The sequence below is a fragment of the Ochotona princeps genome, chromosome 13 (assembly GCF_030435755.1).
Source record: "Ochotona princeps isolate mOchPri1 chromosome 13, mOchPri1.hap1, whole genome shotgun sequence".
NCBI lineage: Eukaryota > Metazoa > Chordata > Mammalia > Lagomorpha > Ochotonidae > Ochotona > Ochotona princeps.
Window position 1 is genome coordinate 58,355,837 of NC_080844.1, and position 24,435 is coordinate 58,380,271.

Below are 24,435 nucleotides of genomic sequence, written 5' to 3' on the forward strand. Positions count from 1 at the left end.
GAATGTGGTGCTTGAAGGCTGAGGATTAACCAGTTGAGCCATCGCACTGGCCCCTTAAGGTAGTACTCTATACACATTTTCTATGTTCTTGCGGAACAGCCTCTTAGGTGGAATAGCCTCAGTTGACTAAGATTTGATCCTTCCTCACCAGTGTGCCAAGTGTTCTTATGAGCGTGAAAATGTATGTCTGAAAGAAACTGTGGCATTTTATAGCTCTTCCATTAAAGCAGTGCGTGAAAAATCACGATCTCAGCATTCTACTGTTTTATGTCCTGGCTGGGCAGGAAAATGCTGTGATGGTAAGTGACTGCTGTTTGACTTGTTGGATGACACAAAGTCACCTTACTTCAGAAAATCTCCGAGATTTTCAGATTAAGAAGCATCATCACAAAATCAGTATTTGTGCTTTACTGCTTTTTGTTAATCAGATTAATATCTAGCTGAGATCAGCAGCTTTTGGAAAATGGGGGTTTTATTTGAAGAAAAGGGAAGAAATTTTTTTGTAGTGCAAGGATTATTATCAGAAGGATTTAGGTTGGTATGAACCTTGGAATACCAGATGAGTTCAGAAAAGGTGAATGGAAGAAGTCAAAGACAAATTGACTTTTTTTTTTTAAAGATTTATTCATTTTATTACAGTCAGATATACAGAGAGGAGGAGAGACAGAGAGGAAGATCTTCCATCCGATGATTCACTCCCCAAGTGAGCCACAACGGCCGGTGCTGCGCCGATCCGAAGCTGGGAACCAGGAAACTCTTCCGGGTGTCCCACACGGGTGCAGGGTCCCAATGCATTGGGCCGTTCTCGACTGCTTTCCCAGGCCACAAGCAGGGAGCTGGATGGGAAGTGGAGCTGCCGGGATTAGAACCGGCGCCCATATGGGATCCCAGGGTGTTCAAGGCGAGGACTTTAGCCACTAGGCCATGCCGCCGGGCCCGCCAAATTGACTTTTTATGGCTGTGCCCATGATCGCAGTGCTGTTAGAAAGTTTTTCATACAGGCGTTGGTACTTAGATGGTCTTTGGAATTGTTACTTTATGAATTAATACTTCTACATAAGGTGAAAGGCCTCATTTTCTACCTTCTTTGATTTAGATTAGTTCAGATGTTTCAAATGTAGTCAAGTTTTTGCTGTTTTGTTTGTTTTTTCTACCAAGAGAAAAGAGAAAATAAGTTCAGAAAGGGAAATACGTGACCATCACGCTGAGGAAGTAGTTAAGATTGTGACGTCAACATGGCCTTTTCCTCACGAGGTCTGCTTTTCTGCATCTTTAAAAGGAATGTGTGCTTGTGTCTCTGTTGGATGAAAGAATATCTTCTTGAAAAGTTCCAGGGTTTCTCTACTATTTATTTGTTACCATATATATATATATATATATATATATATATATATATATATATACATTTTTTTCAAAATTAAAATAATTTTAATGTTTGACTAGTCATAAAAACAATGCCTGTTTACTATAAATCATTCCTGAAATACTTAAAAAACAAAAGAACAATCATCCATATTTCACCATATAGTATTGTCATTTCATTATCATTGTTTAAATGTATGTACATTTTTCTTAAGATTTGCTTTTTTCTATTGTGTCTTGGAGATCTCAATAAATATATACCTAAATAAACAATTTTAATAGCTATATGGCATTATATTAAGTACCATATACTGTATTTTAGTTAACTGATTTTCTGTCTTTAGTTATTTTATATTAAGCTCTGTTACTGATTTATCATTTTGATAAATATCTTAGAGAAAATCATGAATCTTTCTGCACTTACCCATTTTTAAGTGAGTGGTCATAGAAATCAAATTCTTTGTCAATATATACATTATCTCTAAGGTTTTTGATGATTTCTGAACTTTTTTCCAGAGAGATTTTTCCAGGTTATGATTCCCCAGTTTAATGGCTTGTAAAGCAGAAATGACTTTTTTGCAAATACATAGCAATGTTATCAGTTAATGTTTGGTTTGAGCTGAGTAGAGGTTTGACTGAGGTAAAGGAATGAGCCCTGAGGAGTCTGGGCAAGAATTTTGAGGGAGAGAAAACAGCCTGTTGAGAGGCTCTGAAGGAGTCGCTGTGTTCTAGGCAAAGCGAAGCCTTCAGGGCAAGAGCATGAGTGAGGAGGAGGCTGAGTGGGATACGTGGTTAGAGAAGAAGTGGGGACATAATTAGCCTTGCAAACATGTTAAGGATTGATATTTCCTAATGTTCTGCCTTGCTTGCTTGCTATTTCAGGATTATTACATCGTTGTGAGTTATTCTCTATTTCATCTAAGGTGCAGAAACATTAATGAACCTTGATCAATTTTTAAAAATATGGCATAGACATAGGCAGTTGATATACTATTCATTGGTGTACTGTTAGTTTTAAAATGCTTTATCATAGTTATACCAACTACATCCTTTGTACGATTTTAGCTGTATGAAAGCTTGTAACTAGACACCCTTTTGTTTTTTCATGTAAAGTTGGCTCATGCTATTGGGCAGAGCATTTAATGAGCAAAATGTCAATTGCTTAAGGCTGAGATTATTGTTTAGCATCACCACCAGCTACACAAGAAAAGCAGCTCCGTATTTTGCTTGCTTGGACTGAAACATTAACATATTCAGTCATTTTCAATTTTCAGGTTTTTGTAATAGAAAATATTTAAAAACATCCAAGCAGCATGTGTAGAAGTGTCACAATCATGACTTTGTTGAAAAACTGACCTAGTTGACCAGGTAAAGTCAGCTCACTGGGAACACTAGAAACTTCTTTAAAATATATATCCCAAGAGGAATAAAATAGGGAAAGGAAAAAAGATCTTTATTGCTGAGAGAGGCAGAACTAACCAGGGAGCTGGCATTGCTATAAATTAAAAATTTCCAAAACAGCAATATTTTCTGACAAAGCGTGGCTGTGTAGTTCCAGAATGTGGCTGTAAGGCTCCATGTGAATAGTTTCACTACATTTCTTGTTAGAGAATGGAGAAAGATGAGACGGAGAAACTTGTATTCCTGTTGTTCTTTCTATCCATTAAAAAATATGGTTTATCACCTCTTTGGACTTTTAGATGACTTATGAGTCAGGTCAATCATTTTTAAGTTTTTATTTGTCATAAAATGAATGGTTCAAGCCACCGTGAATTTATAGTTGCACACTTCAATTCAAGCCCGAGTCAAAGCTGTTTAATAGTTTTTATGTCACAATTTTATGTTTCTTACTATAACTTTCAAAATTGTGATAATCATTCATAACTTTTAGAAAAATAAAGAAATGAGAAAAGTTTCTGGTGATTATCTATTCCGTGAAATGACCTAGGTTTTTTGAATATTTAAATTTGTTACAACAGTAAGTCTGGTTTTCAAATACAGGAATGTAAAAATGTATTTAAGAAATTTGTTGGGATAACAGGACAAAAGGAATGATTTGAAACATCCTACAAGTAGGTGGCTGTGGTTAATAATTTATAGTTGACAGAGAAGAACTAGGCAAATCCAAATATTTTGGTCCCTTGAGTCCCATTAAATTAGGAAGTCTGTGTTTTAAAAAGAGGCTTAATCTGCCCAAGTTTCTGAAGCCTTAACCGACTCATGTCCTTAGCAGTGTGAGTCAGCATGCGTTGTAGACATCTGTTCTTGTGCGCACTTCCTAACTTTAGCTTTCTTGAACTCTTGCCACTTTCTCTATTATACTGTTTCCCTTACTTATCAAGACCATTTTGTGTTAGAAGTCTTCACCATAGATCTTGTGTTTACTTTTCATATTACTTTATCTAAAATACCTGAGAGGGAAAATTTAAGAGAGGTTTAATTTTGAAGTAAGAGACCTGACTTAAGGGACTCCATATTGAGTAGGGCTCCAGCTTAGGTGAAGTACCCCTTACCCGTGAAACTGTAGCCTGGCTGAGAAAACCACATTCTGTTTGGCAAGAACACTCAGATCCCTGGTGAGGCTGTTCAAGCATAACTAAGGAGAAATGAGATTCACCTGGCTCAGCAACAAAAGCTTGCAAAGTTAGTAATTTTTCTTTGCTATGGTAGTTTAGCATTAGCTCAGTCTGGCTGAACCCCTCACAGTTGTGGCTTTTACGCTTATAAACCCTGCTGTTCTGTAGTTCAGGTTGAAAGATATTTGGTGACATGAGCCTACTCTGGACCACTAGCAAATAAAGGACTTTTCAAATCACAGTTGGGTATGATATTTTCACTTACATTGGTCTGTGATCTGGTGGAGGTTGCCAGTGGGGGCGTATATGGACAGACATACATGAGGCAAGGCAGGGAACACACTCATCTTTCTACCCTCGTTGTGATCTGTCCTTATAAAGCCATCACGATTTGATCATGGGCGCCACCCTAAAACTGTTACCCTAATCCAGTCATTACCAAAGGCTGCACTTTTTTTTTTAAAGTATTCTTTTTTTTCTTGGAAGGAAGAGTGAGAGAGAAAAAGAGATTTTCCATGTCTTGGTTCTTTTCCGAAAAGGTTCATGGTAGCTAGGGCATGCTGAAGCTAAGAGCCTGGCGCTTCATCTGTGTCTCCCACTTGGGTAGTAGGGGTGATAAGTGCTTGGGACAGCTGCTTTCCCAAGAATGTTACCAAGGCAGCTGCATTGGAAGTGTTAACTGCCAGGACTCAAACTAGCATTCATGTGGGATGCTGGTGTGGCAGGTGGCAACTTAAGCTGCTCCATCACAAAGGAGACTCCTATCTCCTACCTCTTATTCCATAATTGAATCAATCCTCCATGCTCATCCATCAAATATTATCATGAATTCATTAGTCATTAATACAGGTATAAATATTTGCTTGAGTTTGAGGAGCCAAATCCTGTTCAAGCTGTAACACAACCTATGTGAAATTTAAAATTACTGTTACTGTTTTCTGTTATCTGACTCTGTCAGACTTTTTAGATCTTGATTAAAAGAAGAAAATTTAGATATGCAAGGTACACACAGGACAAGACAGGAAATGGGAATGAAGACGCTATAAAAGAAATACGGAGAACCACAAAATGGTCAATTAACAGAATTTTAGGGAAGGTAAAAATTATGGGTATAAGCATTGTAAAAATCTTTTGAATATTGTATAAACATAAGTTTTAGCTTTTGGTATGTAATTTCAGTTTTTAACTCATGGTAAAAGTTTTAGTTAAATTCCAATTTGTAATGTTAGCTCTGGTATGTTAGAAAAGAAGGTATGAACTCAGAGTAGTTTTGACTCTTAATTGGTGATAGCTGAAACAAAGCACTTTTGTTTCTTAGTCCTTAACAAGATTTTATTGAATTTGACTAATAAGTTTGCTTCATTTTAGCTAACATTTTCTTCATTTTTGGGTTTTGACACACATCTTTTTTTAATATTTATTTTATTTTTATTGGAAAGGCGGATATACAGAGAGAAGGAGAGACAGAGAGGAAGATCTTCCATCCGATGATTCACTCCCCATGTGGCTGCAACGGCTGGAGCTGAGCCTATCTGAAGCCAGGAGCCAGGAGCTCTTCCGGGTTTCCCACGAGGGTGCAGGGTCCCAAAGCTTTGGGTCGTCCTCAACTGCTTTCCCAGGCCACAAGCAGGGAGCTGGATGGGAAGTGGGGCTGCCGGGGTTAGAACCAGTGCCCATATGGGATCCCGGTGCATGCAAGGCGAGGACTTTAACCACTATGTTATCACATCAGGCCCAACACACATTTTTAAAACAGACCATTGGCAGGAACATAATTAGGATTGAGGAAGTTGATTCTGAAGGGTATAATGTGTGACATGCCTTACTCAAGTAAATTTATATTAAAGTCCAGTCTTTGGTCTCAGAAACATTTTTGTGGGCATCCATGATTCTTGTTCACAGGAGTAATCCTACAGGTGGCCCCTTCTCGTAAGCTCCGATGGACCTAGGATAGGAAATCTTTCTATTATTGATACAGTCTCATAAACTTTTGTGATCTCTAAATGTTTCTTAAGTTTGCATACTTCCCTTTCTGCTGTCAGAAATTGATGTCCCTTTTATCAGAAGGCCTAGATTTTACTCATAGGTTTGCTTCTAATTAGTATAATACCTTCACTGGACCTCATTTATTCTGATTGATAGAGCAAGCACTAAATAGCCCTTTCCTCGGGGGTCTTCTGTCCATCAGGCCCTGAGATCACCAAAGGGTGAGCAACAGTGCTCTTCTGCAGCAGAAACACCGGAGACAAATCAGTGGTGAAGAATGTTCATTTATTTGAGAGACGTCACAAGCTTATATAGGAGAAGCGGGCAGGCAGAAGGGCTGTCCTGACAGTACTTTCAGCCAACAACAATATTATGACTGCCTAACAGATATGTCTATCTTTCTGGACCCTCCAGTGAAGTTAAAGGTCAGGAAGCTGAAGAAATTTTATCTCAGGGCAGACTCATTACCTGCTGAAAAGCAGGATGAATGTAACATTTGACTTCCTAGAGTTGTTTACAAAGCAAGTCCTAGCAGAGTAGGGGAGACTGGAGTGCAGTCCATGGCTCCTGTTGCATGCCCAGTGAATAGGCCATGTTGCAGTCTGTCAGCCAAGGGCACAGTGTGCCATGTGCCTATGGCCTCCCATATGGGCTAGGCAGCCAGAAATGCAGGGGCCATCTCCCATACCCTTTAGGGTTTTTTGTTTGTTTGTTTTTGGTAAATAAGTGTAACAGAATACATGATCATACTTTTTAAAATTCGTATCCATTTGTATGCTGTTTTATAGAGGGTAATATGTTTTCTAATTTGTTCTTCTTAGTGAAATACCAACCAGTACACCTCTTCCTCCCCTAATTTGTCTCAATTCCTTTGGTTGTGTAAACTAAATCTCTTTAATCTTTCTCTGGTGATGTCTTTCTTAAAATAGGACTTGCAAGAATAGCACTAAAGGTGTGTGCAGATGTGCTATGATCTTATATAAATGTAAGATCATATTTTCTGTTTTATTTTGGCTCTCTTTTAGTGCAAATATATCTAGGACTTTTTAGCTATAATATTTCAAAATGTCTTGAAGCCAACCCTTTGCCTGTGGAATAGGCTGGTCCTAAAGTCTTTACTATTCAGTATCTTCTGGGACAGAGATTTCACAACCTGTTTCTCACCTTGAGGAAGTTCTTATAACCAACATAAATCTTGCTTTCTGCAATTTAAGTTGAATTTCAATATTTTTTCCCCTCTCCTTAGAGAAGGGAATAGCCACAGCTGGAAGTGATGTAGTGGAAAGATGACTTGTCCAACATCATCTTTAGCTTTTACCTTCCAAAGCTTCCTAGCTTCCATTTCAATGTTCATGTCTCAGGAGATACTGCGTTTTAAAGACCAAACGAAATAAAATTATATATCTAATAATAACATTTACTATACTTTTTATTTATAATTGAGATACCAAAATTTAAAAAAAGACTTCCTGAGCTGTAGTACAGGGCATTCACAGATCAGTGCTTTGTCAGAAATCATCATGGTACTGAGGTTTGCCTGTAGTCTGCAGATACTATCTTCACGAATTTATTAGTCATATTGTGTAAATGACTTATTTGTCAATGTTTTCCTTTTAAATTGCATGAATCGGAGCTAAATCTGTAAAACAAGTTTCAATGTGCTTAGACAAGTAGCTTGATTCCTAAATTAAGCACTGAGATTTGTTTGAAGAGGAAGACAGACTGTCTGCCCTTGAGTCTGTCTGAGGAAAGAGATTAAACAATTATAAGACATTTATACAATAATACAAAGTAGTTCATATAAAATAAGCTGTCTAATATGAATGTTATTTTATCCTGTGTCAGTCTGATGTATTGATAAGACACTTCACAATGTCCAATTGTTTCATTCTGCTATTTTTTTCTTTTTACTTTGAAGGTTCAGCAGTTTTCTGAAAAATCTTTCCTCTTGCAGCTTTTAAAAGCTCATGAAAATGCTTTAGAAAGGCAATGCAGTGAGATTACAAACCAAAGAAATATGCTTCTCCAAGCCTTTGTAAGTTTCCAGCCACTTAGACAAATCTGTTTAATATCTGTGTCAAAAGTATTTAAATGTACTTCGGTGTACTTTCACAAAATTATCCTCGAGAGTATTGGCAAATATTGCTATTTAGTGTCTACAGAAAAGCATTGAGTGATATTTAAAATCAATTGATATAGTTTGAAGGAATTCGATTGGCAGGAGGAGAGGTGGGAATTATTTGCAATTGTAATGAGCATTAAAAAACCGTAAAGCTGATTTTGAACATTTCCAGCTCTCGGAGTTTGGTTTGAGACAGAGCGGTTCACGCTTCAGGCTTGTGCATGGTGCTAGTGAGAGGCTGGGCTTTGTTAGCCTTCATCTTACCTTGGAGCAAGATGACAAGGCAAGTTTACAAATGTGAAGTGATTAATTGGCATTTTAAAGAAAATACATTTGAAGATATTAAAAGTGCAGACACAAAGAACTGACAAACAGTTTGGAATGGCATGGCTAGTTTCTGAATGTTTCTCTAGATTAGTTGATATCACTTGCAAAAAAGTAAATTAGACTTTAGAATCTCACTTTGTAAAAAATATTAGGTTATTGTACTCACTAAAGTTTTGGCAATTCTTATTTTCATGCCTTACTGATATATACTAAAACAGTCATATATATACTGATGTATAGTAAACAGTCATTTAGAACTGATTTCCAGATGAATCTATAAGTTGACTTCTCATATCTACGTTTTAAAAAGTTTCCTTAGGAGTGTGGACCTTTGTAATAGTGGTTAAAATGGTACTTAAGATGCCCACATCACTAGAGCCTGGGTTTGAGCCCAGCTGCGTTGCTGCTGCCCGCTAGTGGCCTCTGCCTGGCCTCTACCTGGATGCTGCAGGTGTTGGGGGATAAATCAGTGAGTGAGACATCTCTGTTTTTGCCACTCTTTGTAAATCTCTCACTCTCTGAGTCTCTTTTCAAACTAAAATAAATAAAAAGCATTTTCCCCCCTTAGATCCTGCTTATGTTTTTTCTGTAAAGCATTAATTCTCTTGAGTATAGATTTACATTTTCGTGTTTGATCATGAAATTATTTTACCACCCAATTTTATATTATAATAATAAAATGGCATATATGAGTGTTATGATTTTATCTCAGTAAAATCACTAAGAATTTTAAGCCTAACTTTTTGATTATCATGCTTCAGGCTTATTAAAAAATAGAACTTAAGTACTTTTTTTAATAATTCTAAATGATATTTTAAATAATTATCATACCCACTACCTATGTTTGATCTTTTATTTCTGTTTTTTCAGGAGACTACGAAAAAGAAAGCAGCACATGAAGAGGAAAAATTCCTTAAGGAAATCACAGATTTTAACAATGAATATGACATTACCAGGAAGAGAGAGTTTCTGATGAAAGAGAATGTCAGAATTGAAATATCTGTCTTGGAAAACCAGGCAGACACTTTGAAAAGGGGTATGAATCACATAATACTGCCTTGATTGTCTGGTATTAATCGAAATAATTGACTTTGGATAAATGAATTTTCCAAGAATTTAACTTTTTCATAAGCAAATTCAGTTATTGTATAGTTATTTTAAAACTTTTATCCTGATTTTCTTTAGGATATGTGTCTTATATGGTAAGCACTCTTAAATTCTTTAGAAGTGCACAAAACAGAGCATTTGGTCATTCTTTCAAGGGGCAGATAACTGCTGTTTGAGCTAGGCACTGTTCTAGGTCCTTGGGGTGTAGAACTCACGTGGAAGAAGCAAGTTTGTAAGCAGATATGTACAGGACAGTGTGATGCAGTCTGTGATAAGGTTTGGGCTCTTCCTGTGCTCCTTGTTTTATCATCAGTCCAGTATGATCTTAAATAAGGTTACACAAGTGTGTGGGGGGAGGATGAGGGGATGGGAATTTCATCTCAGAAATACTGATGTGCCGGTAGATGTGATCTGTGACAAGATGCCAAATTAAAGCAGTACCAACAAGAAGAGGTGGGAATAACTTACAGAGGTGTTCAGGAAGAATAATAGTACTTTATCGCTGGTTGATATATACAGAAATAGGGAAAATCAAAGATAAATCACATCTTCTGTTAGACATTATGATTCTGTTGTATAATTAGCTATTGTATCTCCTCATTTAAATCAGGTTCAGTTGCAGATGAGTTTTCTTGACTGTAGTTCCTTGTATAACTTCTTGAATATATTTCCTTTTGGCTTTAAGACCTCACAATGAAGAAAGTAGTTATTTTTCTTGTAACAATATATTCGGTTGAGATACGCATATCTTAGAGAAAAATTAGGAGAAACATGGGAGTCATTGATCACTAGTAACTGTGGAATCCAACCCAGCTAAAATTGGAAATGTCTTAGTTAGTACTGGTCATCCTCCTGGATGGGAATAATTTTGCAAGGCTCTTGGTCCCACCTTGTTGCTTTGGCTTCCGTTTCTTGATCATTCCTTTTTAAAATGAAGGTATGTGCTTGCAGCTGCTCATTTTCTCAGCCTGCTTTTCTCTTGTAGAAGAGTCTTCAAGTGCCCCTTTTTCATGTTTGACTGTCTGCTCCTTTCATTCCAAGCTTTTGGTGGTGTTTATGCAAATATAGTTCTGTTAAGACTTGTGGGCATCACATGCGTCTTAATGAGGTTCATAACGTTAAGACAAAACCTACAAGGCTTTTTGAGATATGAGGGACTCTTCAGAAAGTTCTGTTAAATGTTTATTATATAAAAATTATGCAAGGATTTCAATATTATTCACACCAAAGAAAATCTTTTAACTCCATTTTCTAGGTTTTTTGAAATCTCTTACAATATCATTTCTTCCTCTTAATTTTTTTCAAATTTGTTTAATTTATGTTTAATTTGGAAAGGCTTTTTTTTTTTTTTTTTTTAACAGAGTGGAGGAAGGATAGAAAGATCTTCCCATCTGCTGGTTTGCTCCCCAAATAACCACTGTGGCTGGAGCTGAACTGGTCTGAAGCCAGAAACCAGGAGCTTCCTCAGGGTCCCCCACATGGGACAGGGTCCCAAGGCTGTTTACCATTCTCCATGCCCTCCCAGTGGGCGTGGATTTGAAATGGAGCAGCCAAGTTAGGAATCAGTGCCCACATGGGATGCCAGTACTTATAGCAGGAGGACTTTTTTTTTTCTGGTGTTGTATAAAATTGAAATATTGGCTCTTTTACAATCTAAGCCTGCTGGTTTGGGACCAATGGAACTTAATCCTTCGGCTCCGGATTCCCAGGCCTTCCACACTGAAGGTAGAGCTGTACTGTCAGCAGTCCTAGAGCTCTGGCTTCTCAGCCAAAGATCTTGGGACTGACCAGTCTCCCCAGTGGTTTCAGCCCATTCCTTATAATAAACCTGTGTGTGTCTTTGTGTACGCCGATGCACTCTGTTAGTTTTACTTCCCTGGAGAAGCCTGAGTACAGTGAGGACACAACACATTTCATTTTATGAAGCCAGAATTACCTTAAGCTCAAGCCAGACAGACATTTTGAGAAAACTCCAGAAATACATCCTTTATATAGATAGAAAAGCCCAACAATGTGTTAGTAAATAAAAAGCCACCAAAGTTCTAAAATGATAATATATAATGGCCACCAAGTAGATGTCAATCTAGGTATATATTTACAAATTTGTCTCACATTTAAAAACAGTCAGTAGAATATTTCTTAGTAACAAAATGAATCAATTATTTTTTAAAAAAATAAAAATAAGTGTAGAAAAATTATTTGACAAAATTCAAGATTCATGCACAATGAACTCTCCGAGGGGTGGACATTTGGCATGGAAGTTAGGCTGCCCGTCGAGATGCCCACATCCCATAGTGGAGTGGCGGCACGGGAGTTGGGAAGAAATGAGTGTGAAGGCCTGAGTCCTGGCTCCTGGCTTCTGCCTCGCCTAGCCAAGTGCTGGCTCTTGTGGCAACTAGAGGTGAACCAACACATGGAAGGTCTGTCTCTGCCTTTCTGGTAAAACAAAAATGAACAAAACAAAAAATTCCTCTCAAAAAACTGGAAATAGAAAGCAACTTCCTTAGAATTCTGATAATGAACCTATGTGAAAAACCTTGTATTTGCTGTTGAAATATTGAGTATTAGTTCGTAGCTGATCAAAGGAAGCCAGTGGGGCTTAAAATTGATTCTATGCTGCATAAATCTTCACTACACGACAAAGTGGTAATGATTGTTGATGTAATTAAGACAAAGAGAAAATATTGACAATACTGTCTTGTTTCAAGATTTTTAGGATTTCTCCCCCACATTTCTGTGAAGAATGCTATTATAGTCTTGATGGGCATTGAGATAAATCTGTACATTGCTTTGTTATTGTAGGCCTTTTGCCACTATTAGTTCTGCCAGTCCACGAACAAGGGGAATCTTTCCATTTGTCTGTACCTTCTTTGATTTCATCAGTGTCTTACAGCCTTAGTGTACAGATGTTTCACTTCCTTGGTTAAATTTCTTCAGATTTCTTTATGCTTTCAAATTTGTTTCTAGAAATGAAATCAATGGAACATGACAGTGACCAGTTAAATGAACTTCAGAAACAAAAGAGTGAATTGATTGAAGAATTATTTACGCTTCAGAGAAAACTTAAAGGTATCATTTTCATGATTCAGTTTAATAATTTAGTGATCAACTTATATACCCATGTTAGCATCATATTTTTCCAAAATGTATTAGCTCAGTGGAATTTAGTGCAACTATGGTTATTACACCAGAGTAGAAAAAGCACTCAGTTGTCTGTTAGAGCTGAAATTTATTTAAGAGCTGGTATTTTTGAATGTCAGAAATTTTAGACATGTTTAGAATGCTTGGTGTCTTTAATTACTATATAAAGTAAAAAATAATTATTATTATTATATACATTTTACATGTAAGCACCTACATTTATGGTGTTGTTTTTCAGTAAAGAAAGCTAATATCTATATTTAATTTTCTAAGAATTTCCTTAATTGTTTAGTTTTTGAAGATGAAGAGAATGAAGCCATCCACACTACTAAATACCTAGAGGAAGAAAAGATAAAAATTAATGAAAAACCTCAAAATGATGCTGAATGTCTAAGGTGAGTTACTTAATTTATGTTGTTATAAAATTTGGTAACTTTTCAGCTTAAATAGGTTTGAAAATAAAGATAAACGTATAGATATGTATTTTTTTAAAAATTTTCAAATGAAGACGTGATTTCTTTAATCTGAAACATGCCAGCACTGCCTGGCCAGAACTGAAGATTATATTGCATTTCTCATGCCAGTAGATAATGCAGCTTTTTGTTTGTTTTATTCCTAATTTTTGGGTGAGGGAGGGATGAGTTACACTCCTGTGGAACTGTGGTCTTCCTATTTTACTTGTTGAATATTGCAGGTAGTGGTGAATTAAGCCTGTGATTGTAGAGTGAATTAAAATTATGTCTTTGCAGAAGCTAAAGGAGAATGAAGGAGGGAAATTGAGACAAGGGAATATGGTTATCTTCTTAGATTTGTGCTTATTAAATATATGAAATCTGTTCTCTTCATGTTAATAAAAATTTTAAGACAAGAAATTATCTTTAATACTTTTAGATTCTCAGGGAAAAAAATCACAGTCTAATCTTGTATTCAAATTCATTACTGTGATTTTATTACTAAATAATGGAAATGTATTTTCAATATGGAATGTTCAGCTGCTTTATATACGTTTAAATAATGAGATAATGGCTGATTTCTAAAATTACATACTCATAAATATAAGAAGAGAATACTGCAGTTTTTTTTTAAATTTGGGTATTGTTTATCAGTAATTTAGTATTCATTGTTTCATTTTAAAGACACTCCTTCCTATACCTCCTAGGCATCATTTGAATACAAAAAAAGAAATGTCATTATTGAATCTGAGGAATCAAGTGAAGCTTGCTTTCTTATAAGTCATATGGAAAATATGTGTACTAGAGCTGAGCAAATGCTGCACATTAGCAATGTATTGCCTTAGTCCAACATTTTAGTAGATTGTGAGAAAATTTTCTTAAGTTTAATTTTATGTTAAGTTTCATAAGCATAAAATATTAATCGCTTGGATGCTCTATGGAGAAAGTTTCAGTAATGATAATCTGTTCATTGATTGGTTTAAATTTTTGAAAATGATAGTTCCCTTTGGTATTGTTATTGCTATACCATAAGAACTTCCAATGTGAACTCCAGTTTGGTGAGTTTATTATGAAATTTTCCCTTAGTTGGGTTCAACACACAAAGTTTATGGATATGCTTTTTCCATCACCAGTGGTGACACAGGAAATTTATATGGAAAACACCATTGGTTGTGTACTTAGTCCATTCATTGTATCGTAGCAGTTAAATGAAATGGAATGTCAATATTTACCCATTTCCATTTTTTCTTATGTGTATTTCCCCTATTCTCATGTTTCATGAAGGCTTTTCCTAAGTGTGCACGACAAAATTATTGAGTGTGAAGATTTTACAATAGTGGACTGTCAATCTTATCATTAGTATAATAACAGGAAGCTCAGGATGGCAAGAACTTCATCATGAAGACCAAAATTAAGCTAATTTTGTTTTAAAAATTTGAAACATCATGGTCTTCTTATAATCTGTTGTTAAATTTATGTTCCTTAATAGTTGTATTGTTTTTAATTTTTCAAGTTTAATGTGTACTACAATGAATATTACTTTTTATGGCAGAATTCTTCAGATTTGACACTGCTAACATTTGAAGTCAGATTATTTGATATGAGGGGTTTCCCTATGATTGTATGATATTTAGTAACACCCTTAGCCTCTGACCACCTGAGGACAATTGGACCCCCACCCCCAAGTTTTGACAACCAGTGTCTCTAGGAGTTGCCACATGTGCCCAGGGACAGAAGTGGGATGTGGCAAAAGTTCCTCTAGGAAAAAATCGGTTTCATTTCTGAAGATATTATAATTCTACTCATATCAACATGAGAATCTTAAGATTAGTTCATTTCTTTGAGCTTATTTTTTCTGTAGTAGTTCCCACTTACCTGTGATTATTCTTTCTGAAGTTTGTTTCTTGAGAAAACTGCAGTTCAAATATGTTAATGTTTTTCTTCACTCTTTCAAGAGAATGAGACCATATTCATATAACTTTACTAGAGTACATTGTTTTAATTGTTCGATTTTAAGTTAATTGTTGGTAGTATCTGAGTATGCCTAAGTTATGCATTAGATGGATATGTATAGGAAAAAACAGTATAATATTCCCCACTTACCCACAAGGAATATGTTTGGAGACCACAATATCTGAATAAAGGAGGTAGGAGTGAGCTTGTCACACTTTCAAGCTTCAGCCGAAGCTCAGCTCCTCTTTACAGACCAGCATTCATGTCTTTTTGTTTTCTGGATATTGCTCATATCAAGTATAGCAGGTATTTTTGACGTGTCACAAATCTCATTCTGTCTCTACCCACAGTTCATTTTTTTGATTTACTGCTTTTATCTCTGAAATATTTATTGTATTTTTCCGCTTTTTTATGTCATTGCTTCTATCAGGTTCTAGCTAACAGCCCCCCCTTTAAGATTTATTTATTTATTTATTTATTTATTTTTATTGAAAGTCAGACATACAGAGAGAAGGAGATACAGAGGGAAGGATCTTCTGTCTGCTGGTTCGCACCCAAAGTGACCATAACGGCCAGAGGTGAGCTGATCTGGAGCCAGAAGCCAGAAGCTTCTTCCAGGTCTCCCACGGCTTTGGGCCATCTTCCACTGCTTTCCGAGGCCACAAACAGGGAGCAGGTTGGGAAGTGAAGCAGCTGAGGTTAGAACCAGTACCCATATGGGATCCTGGCGCATACAAGGCAAGGACATTAGCCATTAGGCTGCCATGCTGGGCCCACTATAAAGTGCTCAGTAGGAATGATACAGTCTATTTTGTTCACCAAATATACTTTGATACAGACTAGAATATATGGTAGATGTTGAATAAGAGTAAGTGTAAATGAGTGTTACAAATTATGAGTAGTTTCCTGTCTTGATTTGTTTTCTGTGCTCAAAGGAACTGGTTACCTATTCTATGATAGTTATCTCACTGGTCTGTCTCACTAACCTGGAAACTCCCTTCACTTCTTGTTTACTTTTCAGTCTCTAAGTCTTTTTTTATTCATAAAGGTCTTGTATGTTGAACTGTTTCAAACACTCCAAACCTATTGTTTTTAATTTTTATCCAGTGTTACAGTTACCAAAATATAGTTCTTGATCATAAATTTTCATCTCAAATACTAAAACATGATTTTAATACACATATACTCCAGTTTTTGAGTCTACCTTCATTAAATGCTTATGACAAAAATTATTAAAATTCTTCATGTATTTTCAAAGATGTAATACATTCAGACCAATGTGATGGCTTTACTTCAGAATGGAATTCTTTTTAGTCCTGATATTTCTTCAGTTTGGAAACAAATATTCTCGGTTTAACCCCTCTGGCATTCCCCAGCCTCCCTCGCTTATCCTACCGTGTGGATGAGTGACTTAACCTGGGAGTTTGTGAGCCAGCCCCTGCCTTTTCCTTCTTTTGCAAATCTGCTTGCCTCTGGGCGTGTGAAGATGACTCTGCTTCACCATCCCTGAAATGTCATAGTGGCAGGACTCAATGAGGGAAGCATGTGGGGCTCAGTGCTGTCTTTCATGGTGTCAGTTAAACAGGTCTTTGTTATTTTGGATGTTTACTGAATACATAAAATACAGTTCTTGATCCTAATTTTTAATTTATTTCAAACAGTAACATGCAATTTTAATAAACACTTCAGCTGTTTTCTTTTGTAACCCACAAAGCTCTCTAGAAAGGTTTTACATCTTATAGGTAATATTTGTGCTTATTTAATACAGCAGGAAGCTTGTTCTAGAAATAAAGCTGAAAAGTCAATAGCATCGGATTTTCATTCTCAACATTTGAAGATTGTGTGATTTTTAAAAAAAGTATGGTTATAATGGAAGCTACACAAAAGTTGATCTATACCTGCTACTCAGAGGCTCTTCTGTGTATTAATGGGACACTGTAGGACAGTGCTTTGCCTTTTCAGTGAAAAAAAAAAAACCCATATAATTAAATTGATTTTAGGGGTCGGATTGATGGTTCTTGATTGACAAGAAAGCATAGTGTACTATGATTTGAAAATACTTTCCACTTCTTTGCAGGATACTATTCAGATTATATACTTGCACATGCAAAAATCTTTAGTTGGCCAAATATGGATTTGTGTCTATGGAATTACATTTGTCTATCTGTCTGAATTATTAGAGTGGATGGGCTACATTGATTGCATAAACAATTGAAATACCATGAAACTGCGAAGAAGTTTCTGTTTCATTACTTTGTTCTTTTTGTCTAGGGTATGGCCATTGTTAAAAGTTTGGCATATGTCCTGTCAGAGTTTACTTATTCTCTGTCTGGATGTGTCATTGGCACACCATAGACATATGTCTGTGTGTATATTTTGTAAAAATGGGATCCTAGGTTCAAAGTAACTGGCCTGCAGTTTGCTTTGCAAACTATTAAATACAATTTTCGAGCTTGTTCTGATCCACTGAGTTCTGCTCAGCATCACTGTAAAAGTATGCCATGTTTGTATTAATACTGTTTCATGAATGGATGCACAAGGTGGTTCTGAAATATTTACAATTAGAACGTGTTTTGTAGATGTGTCCTTCAATACTTGCAGGAGTGTTTCTGTAAAAATTACTTATAGTATCACCATTTGGTGGAATAATAGGACGTGTTATTCAGTCTACATTTAGATAATATTCTCTCTTTTTTGAAAACTAATAAAATAAACAAATCCCCGTTTAGTTCCGGGATAATTTTTAGCTATGTGTTTTGTGGATAATTTTTGTTGACTCTGCATCTTTTCTGGTAAAGCCTCATCATTTATTCACTAGCAAAAGTGTCTCTACAGCATTGATTATGTAGCCTTCAAGCTAATAGAGATCTCCTGTTTTATAATTCTTGGCACATACTGTAGTTATTAAAGCTTCTAAGTAAATGGAAAGGACATTTTGGTGATAGTCTCAGTTGATTATTTTGAAAGTTATATTCTGAAATAAATGTGCCAGTTTATCCCCATATTCTAAAATAATTTTGTTAATTATGTGATATTTGGCAACAATTGTTTTCTAAATTCATTGGCATATTTAATATCATTACACTCCCCACCCCATTTACACAAGTTTACCTTTGTAAGCAAAGGGTTGCGGGGATAGGGGAGATGACAGTTCGTATGTGGGAGGAGATGCCAGACCCACCCAGCCCATGATTTGGAGTGGGGGAGGTGCTGTGAGGACCCCTCGTTCTCCCAGCACCTTCTCGTCAGTGCCCTCTGCTTTGACCTACACCTGCACAGGTTCTTACCGGTTCTCTCATGGCCTGGACTGAGACAGCATAATTAGAAAATAAAAAAATCTGCTTTCACACATTCATCTTTAAAACACATCATCAGAAACAGATTATGAAAGAGAATCACCTCTAACTTTAAAAAGTAAGTTTGTGTTTAAGTGGCACTTAAATGTTTTTTGCATGCATTAATATTGAGAAATAATATTAAAGAAAGTCAAGCCATGGAGACCTAGTGGAAAGTAGAAAGGACTACTTATTAAGTCTGTAGTATGGTTATGGAAACCAAAGAGTTAAGGTTGCACGTATGAAAAAAGTCATCAGTGTGGAACAATAAATTGAGGGAAAATTAAACTCATAACAAGGGATGGTAGTTTACTAAATCAACTGCTGAGAAATCTGCAAGGAAACACTAAAATCACTCACTTTTCCTGCATGCATTTGTCCAATAAATACATTTGGATGCAATCCAGAAAGTTAGTGGAAAATGTATAATGTGAAAAATTATATATGAATATCAGACATTTTTTGCTAAAAGCTATTCTTCCCTTTAATTCCTGTTTTCCATGAAATTTATCAAGTGTCATATTAAACATTTACCTTGTAGCAAGCGTTATGCTAGTTGTTGTGTTACTAAGACAAATAAAGCAAGGCAATTTAGTTATATTTATTTAAAACCACTGCTCTCATTTTTATATTAGATTTTGGTGATATTTCTAATTGACAAAAGTGTGGTACATAGGTAGCTCAATTATTACTGGCATATATCTGGAGTGTAATTTAACAGATATAAATTATGGCCAAGCATTTTGGTAATGTTAATGCAATTTGACCCGCAAACTCCACTCTTTAGCTCTAGCCTGAGGCAAGCAATGCTAGGTATAGAAGTTTAATTCACAAATACCTTTATGGTGATGTTGTTGTGGTAGAAAAAAATATGAAAAACTGAAATGCCCTACCATAAATTAGTAAGTTAATTGTGACAGAGCCAGGTAGATAACTACATATCTGTATTAAATGTCTTTGATTGACACATGTAGTTTACTGGAGGAAATGGATATGATAGCACTAACCAAGAGAACGAGCCAGGAGGTAAAATTGTGTAATCATTATTATATGGAAGTTAAATAATGAAATGAAATTTACTTACATTTTGACAACATTTGAGTGTGGGTATTAGGGCTTTGGATAATTTTGTGTAGTCTTCTAGCTAAGAAGGACACTACTATTTGTACTGTTTTTTTCAGGCTTTTCTACTGAGAAGCAATTGAAAAAAACATGTTGTAATGCTGCAGGAAATCATTAAAATATAGGGAACATATATTTTGACAAACCAGTGATGCTGACCCACTCTGGCAGGTACTTGATAATATAGAGAAAGGCGGTGATCACGGACCTTAGTTGTCCTGCAGTGTGTGAGCGAAGTCCTCCTTGAGTCCCGTAAATAATCAGCCCATGCACTGGAGCATGCAAGAGATGTGCTCACCGTTATACTGCTTCCGCTAGCTGCAAATGTGTTAATATTCATACCATTATCATCTAGCCTGTTTTAAAGCTAGCAACAGCAATCTTTAAGCGAAATTCTAAATTCTACAGCTTGATTATATGCTGAATAGAGAAATACTTTCTATAATTTTCTCTGAATGCCCTTCTTAATTTTGGAAGTCTCTCATTTTTGTTAGGTAGCTGAAAAGGAAAGTGAACACCATCCAGTTCAATGGGCTGGAAAGACCTTGAAGAATCTGCAGCCCTTTAGAATTGAAGAGGGGGATGAACAGTACTGACATAATGGGGAGAAAGATATGTATCATTCTGTTTGAAAACATTTTAATATTAAAATTAAGCCTTAGTTACATTGTGGTAACAGCATCCTTGGTACATTGTATCAGCCATGGCACATTGTAACTCTCCGTTTGGTCTCCCATTTACTCTTTAAAAATATTGATTACAAGAGTTTTTATTTTTGTGTAAACATCTAGTACGCAAATAAGTTCTCTTTCCTAATTATGCATTACTTTAGGATTCCTATTTACTATTTAATTCTTAAAAGTTCAGGAAACGGTGGGCCTCACATTCTTAGACATTATTCTCCCATTAATTCTTATTATAAATAATGTATTTGTCTTTCCTAGTAGTTCTTAAAATAATGTATATAAATGATAAATAGTCTCTAAGATGTAATAATGTAATGAACATTTGTGAACTAACCAGAATATTACCACTAACTCTATTTAGCTGCGGTTCCTCTTTTATACTCTGTTTATTACCGCAGGTTTTCTAAATATTGTAAATAATGTCCTGTGCAGTATTATGAGGCTTATTTGATTAATTTTTCTTATGCTAAATTTGATTTATTATAGTGTTATTTATTTAAATTTATATCATATGTTTACATATAATTTATTTAGAATGTTTATACATGACCCAACAATATCCTGGTTGATTTTGCATGTTTGAATTATGTGCTAATGGTGTTGTACTATACAGGATTGTTTAATTCAACACTACTGAGTTTAAGTATGTTGGTGAATATACCACAACTTTCTCATCAGTTTTTAAGAACATTTGGCTTTCCAGACTTATGCTGTGGTAAGCAGTACTGATGTGCCCAAGCTGGTACACAAACACAAGAATTTCTTTAAGATATGTGTGTGTATGTGTTGTAATTTCTAATTGTTGGGCGTATGAATGTTGAACTTCATATTTTTTCTAAGTGATTATACCACATAACAATTCTCAGTTGATTTTTGTTTTCCAAAAATAATTTTCAGATGAATTAATTGTTGCCAATCATATGGTTGTAAGATGATGTTTTGTAGTATATACCTTCAGCGCTTTGACTGCTTGTGTGGGTTAGCAGATGTTCATCTTCTGTGAACTCTTTTTGAATTGTGTGATTTTTCTCTTAGTTTTGGAAGGCTTTTTTTTTTTAATAAAGACTTATGTATTTTTTTATTTGAAAGGCAGATTTACAGAGAGGAGAGACAGAAAAAGATTTTCTGTCTGCTGATTTACGCTCCAAGTGGCCACAATGCTGGAGCTGAGCTGAGCCGAAGCCAGGAGCCAGGAGCTTCCACACGGGTGCTACCCAACTTGGCCTAGCCAGCCCCCAGTCCTGGCCCTAATGTTTACTGGCTGGCGCTGTGACCCAACCTGACCTGTTGTGCACCCTTTGCTGGTTCTCAAATTGCCAGTGGGTGTTATGAATTGGCCTAGCCTAGCCTGCCCTGAAACCTGAGCCATAGGTATGCCGGTGGGTGCTGTAACCTGGCCTGGTCTGAGCTGCTCTTTGCCTTGGTTCTTGAGCTCGCCTGCAGGGACTGCGTTCTGACAAAGGAGTTTAGTGCATCACTTTGAATGAGCAAAATTGTGCTAGAATTTTTCCTTTTGATCATTTATAATAATTTCTTTTTTTTAATTGTTTATTATTTAACTTCAGTAATTACATTGTATTATGTGACACAATTACATAGATACTTGGGTTCTCCCCACCCCTCCCCAAACCCCCCCACCATGGTGGATTCCTCCACCTAGTTGCATAACCACAGCTCAAGTTCAGTTGAGATTCCCCCATTGCTTGATTTATCTTCTTTTCCTGATCTTACCCTTTGCTACAGGTAAGAATTGCTTGCAATTCACTCCCAGTACTAATCTGTTTTCTTTTTCCAATCCACCCCTTCTGGTTTGTAGTACAAATGAAATGATACGCAGTTTGGCCTCTTGGGGGTATGGCTTTTGAAAATTTAGCATATTGTATTTGAGGTTCATACATGTTGTTCTGTATGTCAGTGAAATGACAGAGAACTGTACCGTGGTAATGAAAAATTGTACCCCACAGATGTAAGAATATCAGAGTGCCCCAAGTATCATAAAACAATCTGTATATGTACAGTATGTGAACTTCTGAGAAAGCTAAACAGGGAAGATGAAGGAAGAAAATACATTATATACCTATAGGAAAGTGAGGATGTTAGTAGACTGGGGGCAGCCTACTGGCATTTTCAATGCCAGCATTCCTACTGGAATTCAAGTCCTAGCTGCTCTACTTCTGATCCAGCTTCTTGCTGACGAGTCTGGGAAGACAGCAGAGTATGTCTCACATGCCTGAGCCTCTGACACTTGTATGGGAGATGCAGTTGGAGTTTCTGGCTCCAGGTTTCAGTGTGACCCAGCCCTTGCTATTTCAGATTTCATGAACATTAACCAGTTGGTAGAATCTCCTTTCTTTCTCTCTGTGTGTCTCTTTCCCTCTCTTATCACTTTGCCTTTTAAATAAATAAATCTTAAAAGAATTGCAATAGATTCTGATTAGAAGCCAAGCAAATCATGAGACATCTTAATGAAATTAAGAGCTGTCAGCTCAAAGTTGTCGTGAAAATATCTTTTAGAAATTAAATGAATGTATTTTTAGACAAACACATGTAGGTTTAATTCCTTGCCAACTAATTGTACTGCAAATATAGGGTACTGCAAAATTTTCAGAAAGAGGTAATATGATATTAGAAGCTGAACTATACAAAGAAATAAGCTTCAGGAAGAATTAAGATGAAGATAAATATAAAAGGTCCCTTTTCACTTTTAATTGCTGTGAAAGATAAATGGCTAAAGCAAATATAGTAGCAATATATTCTAGGTTTATAGCATATATAAAAGAAAAATGTGTGATGGTAATAGAAAAAATGCAAAGGTGGAATTGGAGAAGTACTGTTACGAGTACCCTGTAAGTGTAGCTACATTATATTACTGGACAGTACACAGTAATATGCTAAAGAGCTCTTTGGAAGACAGAAAACACAGAGGGAGAGATGGAGATCTCCCATCCACTGTTTCTTTCCACAAAGAGCTTCAAGGCGCAGGCAGAAGCCAGGAGTCAGAAGCTCCTCTGGGTCTATCATTTGGGTGAAAAGTTCCCAAGTGCTGGAGCCGTTTTCCACTTCCTTCCCAGGTACATTAGCGGGGAGCAGGTTTAGAAGCAGGTTTAGGCAGAGAAGCCTAGACTCAAGTCAGCGCTCTGCTATGAATGCAGACTTTGCAAGTAGCAGCCTAACCTTCTGTGTTACAAACCAGCTAAAACTGCACGAAATTTTAATAATAGGTATAAATAATAGAAGCTATAGAATGCAACCATGAAAAATAATCCAAATGTAAGCAGCAACAGGGCAAACAAAATGAAGGACCAGGTGGAGCAAATGGAAGACAAAAAATGCTGTATTTTTAATCCAGTCGTATATGTGACTATGCTAAATATGAATTATCTGTACATGCCAACTAAAAGACAAATATTATCGTGTTAGATAAAAAAAATAAGATGCAACTATGATTTCCATAAGAAACCTGCTTTAAATATAAAAACATACATAGATGAAAAGAATGTAACTTACTCCATGGCAAGTTTTGAAAGCTCTAGTTTCTTCATATCATTGTCAGCACTTAATATTGCCTACCTTTTACTTTAGTTCCTTTGGTGGATGTTTTCAGAGGTTATTGCCTTGTACTTTCTATCGTATGTCTCTGATTATTGATGAAGTTGAGCACCAGTTCATGTTTTATTAGCCATTGGAAACCTTTCAATGAATGAGCTGATAAAAACTCTTTTTTTGTTGTTTGTTTACTCAGTGCCCATCTCAAATTATGTTCTCTTTTTCTTATAGAATTTTAGCTATTCATGTATGAAGGATATCTTGTGTTATTTCTTTTCCGTGCTGACCTTTGCTCATAGTAGCCTTTCTTGAATTGTGGCTGGTGATTTTCTTTTGTTTTCAATCTTTGGGAGACCTCTTGGTCTAATGAGGTTTCCTCTGGAGTGGATTTGATTTTGTGTCTGCTTATGTTTAGGGAATACTGCCGGTTTAGGATTCCTTCAGATTCCTTTGGGGTTTGTGGCTCAGCATAGGTTCAGATTTTCAGTGCTTCTCACCATGCTGCTGGCGCAAGAGTAGCTGAGACTGGTGAGAGCGTTGCTGTCTAGCCTCTGCCCTTGGGGAAGCTCCACACTCCCAGATTCCCAGGGGCAGTCCTCAGCTGTCTACCTCTTCAGCTGTGGCTTTTGGTTTTTGTTCACAGTTTTGTGTTTGGAGAAAATGTTAGCTATCATGCTAGAATAAAAGACTTTTTTGTATGAAATACAAGCATTAAGCAAC

General features: G+C 36.2%; 1 protein-coding gene across 1 annotated transcript in view; it reads left to right on the forward strand.

Annotated features, from left to right (window-relative positions):
* Positions 1-24,435, forward strand: part of CCDC172 (coiled-coil domain containing 172) — a 40,860-nt gene that overhangs the window by 14,063 nt on the left and 2,362 nt on the right. Inside the window, exons 3-6 of the mRNA XM_004580214.2 lie at positions 7,843-7,959; positions 9,244-9,409; positions 12,448-12,549; positions 12,914-13,016. Of these exons, the coding sequence (XP_004580271.2) occupies positions 7,843-7,959; positions 9,244-9,409; positions 12,448-12,549; positions 12,914-13,016 (488 nt within the window). The remainder of the gene's footprint in view (positions 1-7,842; positions 7,960-9,243; positions 9,410-12,447; positions 12,550-12,913; positions 13,017-24,435) is intronic.